This window comes from Chaetodon auriga, chromosome 17, assembly GCF_051107435.1.
Source record: "Chaetodon auriga isolate fChaAug3 chromosome 17, fChaAug3.hap1, whole genome shotgun sequence".
Classification (NCBI taxonomy): domain Eukaryota; kingdom Metazoa; phylum Chordata; class Actinopteri; order Chaetodontiformes; family Chaetodontidae; genus Chaetodon; species Chaetodon auriga.
Window position 1 is genome coordinate 13,446,541 of NC_135090.1, and position 11,312 is coordinate 13,457,852.

At 44.9% G+C, this 11,312-nt stretch overlaps 1 protein-coding gene across 1 annotated transcript; it reads left to right on the forward strand.

The window, feature by feature from the left end:
- The first annotated feature begins 1,992 nt into the window (after window positions 1–1,992).
- On the forward strand, window positions 1,993–11,312 carry stmn2b (stathmin 2b). The gene is made up of 5 exons (XM_076753822.1): window positions 1,993–2,156; window positions 7,982–8,077; window positions 8,212–8,384; window positions 8,991–9,182; window positions 9,471–11,312. Exons 1-5 carry the CDS (start codon window positions 2,138–2,140, stop codon window positions 9,528–9,530), a joined length of 540 nt encoding a protein of 179 aa, XP_076609937.1. The 5' UTR covers window positions 1,993–2,137; the 3' UTR covers window positions 9,531–11,312.

Below are 11,312 nucleotides of genomic sequence, written 5' to 3' on the forward strand. Positions count from 1 at the left end.
GCATTGATCTCAGTGTATTTGCGCAGTGACGCGGTCACACAGGTGTGTCGCTGTGAATTGGCAGCAGCTTTATTAAGATAGTAAAAATGTGTTTGCTGATCTGCCAAATTTGCATTTAACAGTCAAAACACATTATCTTGGGCTACTTTATTCTGGAAAAGGAATATGTATGAACATTGCCGACTAAGAACTCTATCATGTTGGGGAATGAGGCACTTGGGCACTTCAATTAAAACAGAGTTTCTAAAAAAAATCATTGTTAGAGGCCTCCTCCACACTTATATTGAGATTTCCTGTTTTTATACTCTTGCTCAGTTGTCCTGTGTATTACACTGTAGGTTTGTACCTTATTTCATATCTTGTTGTGCCTTATTTGTAGTCTGAATGTTTGCATCTCTCCCACTTATTAATTATTTCCGTTCCTTCTGTTATAAAACCCTGTCCTGGTTAATCAGTGACCATTCATAAGGTCATACACTTGGCATTTATGCATGGTTTTAAATAAACGGTAGCAGCGTAACTGGTTTGTTATCTGTGTAAACGTGCTTTTTGATAAGGGACATGTCGTTGGAGTTGTAAGGACTCTGGTGCTACTTTGTGTTGCTTACATATACTCTCAGAGTTAAATGTACTCTCGTGCATCGAGTCAGTTGTTGGTAAAACGTGTCTGAATGAAGCTTGGCCTGTATGGTATGCTGTGCAATGAATTATTCTATACTAAAGGCTATTATGGATTAATTTCCATGACATGCGTTCCTCAAGCGCATATAACTTGAGATTTGCTGCCCCCTAGTGATTATTCCTTTTAATGATTCCACCCATCTGGATTTGAGGATCAGTGTTTTCTGCATTTACAAAAACGTGATTACTGGTATGATACAGCCGGTTGATCGAGCATTTGATCAAATAGGCTGCTTTAGGTTTTAGATGTCATCCAGTAGGCTATATGAAGACAGGGCAACTGCTTGTACTTCTTCTCCTGCCGGATTCTTCTAAAATGGCAGCATGTGACACGGTTAGGCTCGTAAGGAACTACATCAAAGCAAAAATTTCCGAAAATGTTAAAAAATAATGTATGCTAAATCTAAATGGTATCCTTTCAAGAGCCATCCCTCCTCTTTCAGCACCATGGACAGAGAGCGTTAATGTTCTGCTCATCACCACAGAAACAAAGAGGGAAACACCCACACTGTTAAAGGCCTGAACTCTCCGATGCGAGGGGACACTGCATTTGTCAGGCCTTTGGTTTGGAGAGGCGCGTCAGGGGACTGTGGTAGCCAATATGCTTTAGGAGGAACTTCAAGGCTCATTACTGAACCACTGTCAAGCCAATCAGATTATATTAAGACACTTCCTGTAAATAATTTCACAATAAAGGCTTTTAAACTATGGTGCATCTTAATGTAACGCTCGGATGTTTGAAACTTGAAATTTGATGGGTGGTTTTATTGTACCAAATACCACAAAACACCAAAATTCTGGATTTATCTTATGGTGTTGAAACTGCACCAGCATTTATTTATTTTTTTAGGGATAAAAATGAGATGATACAAATAAAACAAATGACAATTTATTATCAAGAAGGATACCTCCTTCAGTCAACACAACCCAGCCTCACAGAAACAAAGTTCTTCCTCCCTCTGGAGGAATGTGCTGAAAACAAACAATTAGTCACCATGAACCTTAACCTGGAATAAAAATGTTTTTAAAGAGTGGAAATGAGATGATGTATTTTTAAATTTTAATAATAGATAAAAAAGAACATTTTCTTGAAAAATGACTAAAACTGTTTATCAATTATCAAAATAGCTGCCGCTTAATTCTGACTAATTGACATATTGTTGCACATCACATCAGGGCAGGCATGGCCTCATTATCCGAACGACACTGTGCCGATCCTTGTCTATAATGAAACTCGTTTGTCTTTTATTCTGAAGACTAGGTCTGCAAACTTCCGTTTGTGCTCCAGTTATTTTCCGCTGACTTGACGCAGCACATAACAGACCACCAGGCGCACCGGCAGCCCCCGTCTCTGCTGACTCAGTGCCTTACCAGCAGTCCCTTCACCCCGAGATACAGCATCCAGCAACCGACGCACACTCCTCCGGTCAACCCGCCCCGGCACCACCGAACAGAAATGGCCAAGACCGCAATCGGTGAGTTTTGCACTTCATCCTTTTTTCTTTCTGAGATAACAGCGGCTTCACAGGTTTGAGGATGCTGAGAGGCTGTGGCGACACCCATGGCACAAAAGGATGCTGAGGGTTGATGAGAGGGAGCGGCCAAACTCCTCTGCAAGTCTATAAGATCAAGTTGCGTGATCGAAGCAGCATTTTCTTGCTCTTCACTCTTAATTTCGGCTTTCAAGAGTCATTTTTGTGTCTTTTGGCTGATCTTGAGTCCAAATTATTGCTGATCAATACGAGCCAGCTTGGAATTCAGTTGGCCATATGAGTGACGCATATTTTTATTCATCCGAAAGCAGGAGAATTAAAAAGGAGTGAATCCATATCGAGAGGAGAAAGGCGATTTTTATTTCTCCTCTCACAGCAGCGTTTGGTCGATGCCTGCCTGCCGCACCTGCCCCTTCCTGCCTGACTCAGAGCCGTGCGGCATAATGCAGCGCCAGCGACCCCACCCAACATCTCCGGTCCCCTCAAAGCGAGCCAGCCGCCCTCCAGGGTGTGAAATATTTTCACCGTGGCAAATCTCCTTATTAAAACTGGGCCATCTTATGTAGCTGGAGTGTAAAGCCTGCTGAACCAATTTTGTGGATGACCGCTAAAGGCATGAATGAGAGAGAGAGGGGGGAGAGAGAGAGAGGAGAAAAAAAAGAGCATCCTTCTCCTGCTTTGCAGTCGAGGGGAAGAATTTACGACTGGCGATGAAAATGAATGTCATCTCAGAAAGATCAGACTCCAATCCTATTAGGAAGGTTATAGACTGTGAATGTGGCCTATTATGTTCGATAAATGTGTTATTACCAGGCCACAGCAGTATATATAGGGTGAAATAAAATGTGGTTGCACGTTGTGGCAGGTGTTGGCCTTGTTTTTGTGTCAACCTTTGAATCTCCATATGAAGGCGTGACATATTTTTATTTGTGAGGATTTGATTATTTGAACATGTGACTCTGTGAGCTGTCTCAGGCCTGCAGACAGACACCTGTGCCCATGTCTGAGGCTGGGGTCAGGGTGTTTGTGCGTGACCAGCCCAGTCTGTTTGTTTTCTGGCTGACCAGACACTTGATGGATGGAAGGGCACGGAGACAGACAGCAGTAAGGGTCCTGGTGTCTGCGTTGAGGGACGCCTGAACTAAACCCTGACTGTTATATTTATTCCCCTCTCCTCCTCCTCCTCCTCCTCCTCCTCCTCTGCCTCCTCCTCTTCTCCTCTCCTCCATGATTTGAGCTGTGGACAGGCAGAATGGGATGGGCAGGGAGCAGACACTCTGGGAGACAGCAGCCATCACGCCAGTCAGCGCCCAGCAGGTCGCTGAGTTCATGTCGGCTCTTAGTATTTTAGCACTGTGAGGCAGGACGAATGCCCCTGCATGTATGTGAATGTGTGTTTTTTTTCCCGTTCCTCGGAGGAGAACTGAAAATAGAGACACATTAAAGTCTCTGCATTACACGAGCGTCAACTATCCTACAAAACAAGCTCATGCTCTGAACCACTCCCATGTGCATTAAGGCCTCTAAGCACTTCTCCTGATCCTTATCGTGCACACTTGTCATATCCAATTAGGTGTGGTCGTTCAGCTATTTCCCTAAAATCAATTCCTTTGTGTGCAGAAACAGAAGCTTCTCACTCCACCGTCAATTTTCAAGCCACGGCCAAATTCAGCTATATTTCTCATTTCATCATCTTCATCGCTGTTGTCGTAATGTGCATGAAGCTCTCTTGGACACATAGCTCATCCTGATTCATCACCGGGTCTCATCGATCAATGCAGAACACTCCCATTACTGGTTCAGATGACTGTTGCTCTTTAAGGAAGAGGTGACATCAATCCAGTGCTGATGGTATGTCCTCTGCTCATGATCTGTTCATCATTTGTGATAATCAGCATCTGGGTGAGACAGTTCAGACGTTTTAGTGCCCTAGTCTGGCAAATTTTATGTTCCTCGGGTTGTACATGATGCACATTGGCACAGTTTAGCAGAAAGCCATTTGCTCCTTTAATATTCTGTGACACAAGATCCCTCTGCAGATGTAATGCGCTGATCGGGAATTAATCAGGTGCTGACAGAAATGTAATTGCCAACAATTTTGATCATCCGTCAGTCAAAATTGTATTCATTTTTCAAACAAAAACACCAAAAAATGTCTTGTTTCACCTTCTTAACTGTGATGATCGGCTGCTTCGCTCGACTTTATGTGATAATAAACTGAAAATGTTTGGGTTTTGCCGAACAAAAAAGACATTTAAAGCCATCATCCTGGGATTTTCACAGTTATTTGACATTTTATAAACCAGAAGCTTTATGAATTCATTGAAAATGATCTTGCAGCCCTACACTGACCTCCTTGGATGGACACCGGGTGTGGTTCAGGAAAAACTTGCCCATCTCTCCTACAATGACTGGCCTTGCCCCTGAGCTGCTGGGTGCCATAATGTTTCCTTTAATAAGCAATTTTGCTGTCGTAGTAACCTTATAATTTTTGTGATTATATTGCTGCTGGGTGGCCCTGCTGTAAATGGCCCGTATGTACCGGATACAGATGCCAAGCCCATTCTGCTGCGAGGTTATAGGAGCCAGGAGGGCAGGAAACACTGTGATACACGAGGTCACATTTTGACAGCCTTCATAGGCAGTTTGCTCACAGCCTTGACAGCAGTATCTTTGATGTTTTTTGAGCGAAAATGCACAAAGTCGATCCCCAATTGTTCACCACTCTCTGTTTAAATTCTTACAGTGAGGGTTTGGTGCTTTGAGAGAGGAAGAAGTGGTGGTGGTTTGGAGAAATAAAGGAGGCAAAGTACCAAATAGAGGTGTGGTGGTTTGCACTAAAGCAGAACTGAAGCTCCCAGGAGATGCAGGAGAAAAATAGAGAGGGAGAATGAGAAAATGGGATCGAGAGGAAGAATACATCAGCAACAGATGAAACGGAGGCTTGGGCCCGCAGAAGGTGGTGGTGAAGAGGGATGCTTGCGGGGGAGGAGGTACACTAGATATTGATGATCTGTGCTCTTTGGCTGATGGATTGAAAGAGGAAGTGCAACGCGCTGGCTGTGTGTCTGTGGTCGGTACAGGAGGAGCAGCTCTCCGAGAGGATGCAGAGCTGACTGGTTGAAACCAGCCTGCCGGAAAAGTGAGGGAGCACTGGAGTGGTGTCGTCTGAAATTATTTTGTCTCGTCTCAGATTGACAAGAGAAGCTGACCCGGCATGTCTGACACGCAGCCGGCATCTTTAAACAGCTGCCCGTGTTTGAACACCTCCTGCTGTGGAATGTCATTCTGGATCGTTTGTCATTGTTATGTGCCCGAGCCACTCGGGATGAGCTTATTACTACAGAAGGAGAAGATCTTTTCTCTCAGGAGAAATAAAGCAGCAATTTCATATTTTTGCACAATAGAGAATCTCATATATTTTTGATTAGGGATATAAAAGGAAAATCTCCACGGCCTTGAGTTAGAGAGCAGTTTCAATTTACAGTGAGTGCTTATCTTTCAAGACAACAAAGACATGAAATGTACTGTGATGCAGTACAAACCAAGCTTTTTACTCACCTCAAATAAAACTTAACAAACTGCAATAGAGCTGCAAGGATTAGTCATTTTTTTTTAAGTAAAAATGCCAAACATTAGATTGTTCCAGCTGTTCAAATGTGGATTTCTATCATTGAAAATGGATTATGTTTGGGTTTTAGACTGTTAGCTGGACAAAACAAGACATTTGGTGACAGCCCCTTTGGCTCTAGGAAATTGCAAAGGGGATTTTTCACAGTTTTTTGATGTCCGAACACCGAATGATTAACTGATTAATCAAGAAAATAGTTGAATTGATTATTTAAAAAAGAAAATTGTTGCAGCCCTGAAATAGAAATCTGGATCTAAATGTTTGGTTTGAAAAGATTATTGAATTGAGAAGTGGCCCCACCCAGAACTTGGCAACGCCAAACAAGAATCTCTGCTGATCTGCTCCATAAGCACTTAACCCAAATTACCTGCTCCACTGAAGTGCTCACTGTTTGAGTCTTCAGCTGTCAAGTGGGCTTGTGTGTGGGAGAAAATGGCTGCTGGGGGTCTTGACACATACACAGCGCTTAATGAGCCTGTGACAACCCTCCTAAAGCTCTGTTCCCCCTCTCTTGTCAGCAGGAATGGTGCAGTCCACTAATTACAAATTAAAGCGCTCCCCACCTGAGATGGCTGCTTCCATTAGGCTGTCCTGGGGCCAGTTGATGGTGGCTGCAGGTCCCACTGGGAGCTGCCCCCTTTGCTGGTTTTTAATCCTCCTGTCTGACTGTTTATATCAGAAAGGTGTTACTATCATCGCAAAGCCCCACCCTGATGTTTTCTCCATCTTCCTCCATCAGTTCTTTCCTTTCATCTCACTACTTTCTGTTTCTCTACCAAACACCACCTTTATCTCCATTCCTACTCATCCCCTCTCTCTCCCAGTATTTCTCTGTTTTTTGCACACCCCCTACCATGCTCCCCACCCTCTCCCACTTCCTCCTCAGGGAAGGGGTTAACAAGGCCATCAGAGAGTAGTGAGAGCTACATCTGAGAGTTGATCACATTACTGTGGCGTCTGCCAGTCTGCAGGGCAGAAAGCGAGACACAGGGAGAAGAAGAGAGAGTGAGCGGGGAATATGAGCGAGGAAGAGGATTTGGATTAATCATACTGTACACCGTACCCCACCACGGAGAAGCTCTTTCAAAGCAGATCTCATTTCTGCCTTTGCTACTATAGCCTCCTGCAAATCATGAATCAACGTGGCGCACTTCAGCCCTGCGGGCCTCGTGCTCTGGGTGATGGATTTTGCCATAATATGACGGCTGGCATGCAAATCTCCACTATGGGGCGGTGTGCACTGACAGAACACAGCAGCCATGTGCTAAAAGCAGAATATTTCACAACCTGCAGCGTGTTGCGGATATTTTTGCCGTTCTCCCTGCAGGGACTGCTGCTGAACTCTGGGCTCATATTACAAAGTAGTAGGTGCCAAGAACACAGGAATAAAAAAGAAATCAAGGTTAGACAAGGTTGGTTGTTCTTTTCTGTGTTTCCTCTGTCTGCCCTTTGGAGCACTCTGTCCCTACCAGTTGAGCAGGGAGCAGGTTGCCAAATACAGCAATGATTTGATGCCGGCTTTGCTTCAATGTTATTAACGTTTTGGACCATAAATGGACCAGCAGTGGACAGTCGTATTGCTGTGTTATGCTGATAAGCTAAACCGTCGGCTAAGCCGCAGACAAAGAAGATATCCAAAGATTATCTGAATATCTGTCATAAATCCTGGTTTCTTTGCTCTCTAAATTACCCGAAAAGCTAAAACTAATCTTTGGTGCATTTTGGTGTTAGCTGTGGAGCGGCTGACAGCCAATAGGGCGTTGTCTGGCTGTGTTAATAAATAACAGGCCAAAATTAAATGCATAGCTAATGATGTGTGGAGAATCCTGTAGGGAAGACAGCATCTTGGCTGTTGGGGAAATTAGGCCAAGTGAGGACACATCCCTCCTGCTCCCCTCGCGACTCTGTGAAAACAAAGACCACAAAATGCCTACAAATCCCAGAGCAGTTCGGCTCCACAAGACTTCCTTTGAAGAGTTTTCTTTTTGGAGGACTTGACGCATAATTAAGTGTTTACATCAAAGCCCTCCTGTGGAGGTAGAAATGGGTTAACAGTGTTTCATCTTTTTGTATGTTACTAGGTTAATGATATTTTATGTATGTGCATGTGTGTTAGCAGGACACTCAGTTTACATACAGCTGCGAGTGTAACACACAGTCATGTTTACCTCCACAGCTTACAAAGAGAAGATGAAGGAGATCTCAGTTCTCTCGCTCATCTGCTCTTGTCTGTACCCAGAGACCCGCAAAAACATCATGGGCGACTTTGAAGGTATGTGGTACTCAGGCTGAAGGCTTCCATTTTTATCTTCTGTATCAAACACACTTGAATGAAAAGTCACACGTGGACAACAAGGGTTTTTCTGTCTGTCTGTCTGTCTTTCTCCGTAATACACGCACAAGCAGACATGGACATCAAGCCCATTAATAAGCGAGCCTCAGGCCAGGCCTTTGAGGTCATCCTGAAGCCGTCCTCTCCTGTGTCTGATGTTACCCACTGCATCACCAACCCCCCAAAGAAGGAGCTTTCCCTGGACGACATCCAGAAGAAGCTGGAGGCAGCTGAGGACCGGAGGAGAGTAAGGAAGTTTATTGCACGCAGCTACCAGATATCACTTTGCCTGTCTCAAAACTAAACCAATTCTGACCCAAAACAAAAAGAGAAATTCAACCTTAACGAATGAATGCCAATAGAATGCTGTAATAAGTATTTCCCTTGACATCTAATTTGATGTCTGGTTGTTTGTTCAGTTGTGCATCATATTGACTACTGCGACTGCAAAACGGCCAGGAAAAATCTAAACTTCCTGCATCTCATTGGTTCAAATGTCAATACAGTCGGTCAAGCAGCCGACAAATCCAGCAACCCAACAACAAATCAATCACACAATCAATAACCCAGTTTGACAGAACACCAGATGTCCAATACTGTCAAGTCAAACATACAGTATATCATATAAATTAGAGTACATGCCATGAGAGGATGAAGGTGAAGAGAAGTTCTCTTACTTACAGACATTTTTCTGCTTAACGTTAATGTGTGAGCATGATTTGTTGCACCGGCTCTGACTCACACTTAAATTTAGAGAAAAATCAATGGGTGGCGTTGAGTAAATCAGTGCCTCGCTATCGACCCTCGCTCTCTGACTCCTTCTCTCTGCTGCCCTTCACTCTTCCTCCTCCAGTCCCAGGAGGCGCAGGTACTTCGGGCCCTGGCTGAGAAGCGGGACCACGAGCGCGACGTGCTGCTGAAGGCCATAGAGGAGAATAGCAACTTCAGCCGCATGGCCGAGGAGAAGCTCCAGATGAAGATGGAGCAAAATGAGGAGAACCGGCTGGCTTATATGGCCGCCATTATGGAGCGCCTGCAGGAGAGGGTGAGGAGCAGGGGCATCCAAGTCTTCATCACACTGCCAGGGAAAATTCTGCAAACAAAACCTCAAAAACGCACACTTACGTTAAAGCTACGCTAAGTCTGAACTAAGCTAGTGTCATGGGGCAACTGGCTTCTGGTGGTGTGGGGGGGGTGCATGAAAAGTGACAGCAAGTTGAAAAGAAAGACATGCAGGTGGAGACAAGAAGTAGTCTTGTGCTTGAGGTCAGTCGCCACTGCAAAGGCTGAGGAAAAACACGGTAGCCTCAACGTGTGTTTGTGTTTTCTCTAGGAGAGGCATGCTCAGGAGGTGCGCAGGAACAAGGAGCTGAGAGAAGAAGTGACAGCGTGAGAAGCCCCAACAACTTCTACGTCCCACCCCCAAACCCTCCCCACCACCACCACCACCACCACCACCCCCAATCCTGAGGGACACCCCTCTCGCCACCTTTTCCTACATGTTCCCACCTCTCCACCCCCCACCCGCCATACTCCCCCATACTACTATGAAACTACCACAGCCTGAGACGCCACCCCGAGACAGTGGGAGGTTCGAATGGGGTTGGGGGTGGACAAAAAAAAAAAAGCAAAAATAATTTAAAAAAAGGAAAATTAATGTCTCCCACCCACTCTTCCCAAAAAAAAAGAATGTTTTTGCTCCGTTTAAAATGACCAGAAAAGAAAAAAAAACTCAAATTGACAAGCGACAGTGGGTATTGGTTTTTGTAAATACTTCTTTTTTTGTTATATACAGTACGATACAAGCAGCAAAAGTATTGATTGCAGTGTGCCATTTTTCTATATAAGTTTCCTCTCCTTGCGTATATATGGATGTAATGATTTGTTCATTTTCATGTTTGTTCATTTCAGCCTGAGAACCATTTCAGGCGTAGGTGTTCGTTGTTAGTTTGCCAGCTAGCTGATGTTTGCTGCGACTGGCTGCGTCCTCACAAGGCCCGCATCCTGGCTCCGTTCCCTCGTCCCCTCGAGTGGGCACTCACTCATTTGACCCTGCAGATACAGAATTGGATCTGTGTTTGGTCCGAGTGATTTTCCATCCAGTTTATGCCAGTGTTCCAATTAGCAAGGGACATGTGCAGGAAAGTTGGCAGAAGGAAAGGGGGCAGTTTGCTCTCTGTGGGGACTGCAAGCCGTCGCCGCACATCCACTCCTGTGAGGTAGATGGTGACTGTACCGCAGGAGAACACTATAGCATTTAATGAGCCCATCCCCATCCTCCTCCTCTCCGTCTGCAACCTCTCCATCTCTCCACATGCATACATACTGTCGAAGCACTCACTCACACGCTCTCCACATGGGCAGGCACTCGGCCAATCATAGCACAGAGCTCAGTAGACGTTCGCTAAATCTGGCACCGGAAAGCTCACGTAACATCCCTGACCAATGGCGGGCCTCTCTCATTCCACAGAAACAAGCTTCCGATCACATTTCCGATCACGTTTTACTGTAATATTCAACACAACTGCAGTTTAAGTGCATCTGAAGAATGCCCAAAAACTCCACCTGAGATCAGACTGTGAATCTTCTGCTGGAGAGAATACAAAATAAATCCCAGCTTCCTCCATTTCATAGAGGCTAGAGTAGTGCTAAACATCATCAGCGCCTACTGGAGTCATTGCACTTCACTCCAAGACACTGTAAATGCCACTGAAAGGTCGGCACAAGAAAGATATTGAAGCCATAACAGATATCGCTGCAACAATGATCCATGAACACAGTATTGCCGTCTGTAAAGGTGTATATGAGTGTATTAAAGCATCCAAATAGTTTGTAACCAGGGGTGTTGAAGCCTGAGGTTGAACCCTGTCGGTCACACACGCACGGTAGGCCCATAGATGTGTGTGAGTGTGTGTGTGTGTGTGTGTGTGTGTATTTCAGAAAGGGTGGGCAGATAAGCAAATGTTTGTGCCATGTGATTATGACCCGTTGAAATATGAACCAACACATTGCAGTGTGTAACAGCTGTCACGAGTACATCACAGTGACGATCCCGCCTCTCTCGCTCTCTCTCTCTCTCTCTCTCTCCTCTGTCCATTCGTGTGTTTCCCCCTCTCCACGTATATCTTTGTGAGCAAGCAGTGGTTAATAAAGATTTGGGGTTCAGTGAATGAAA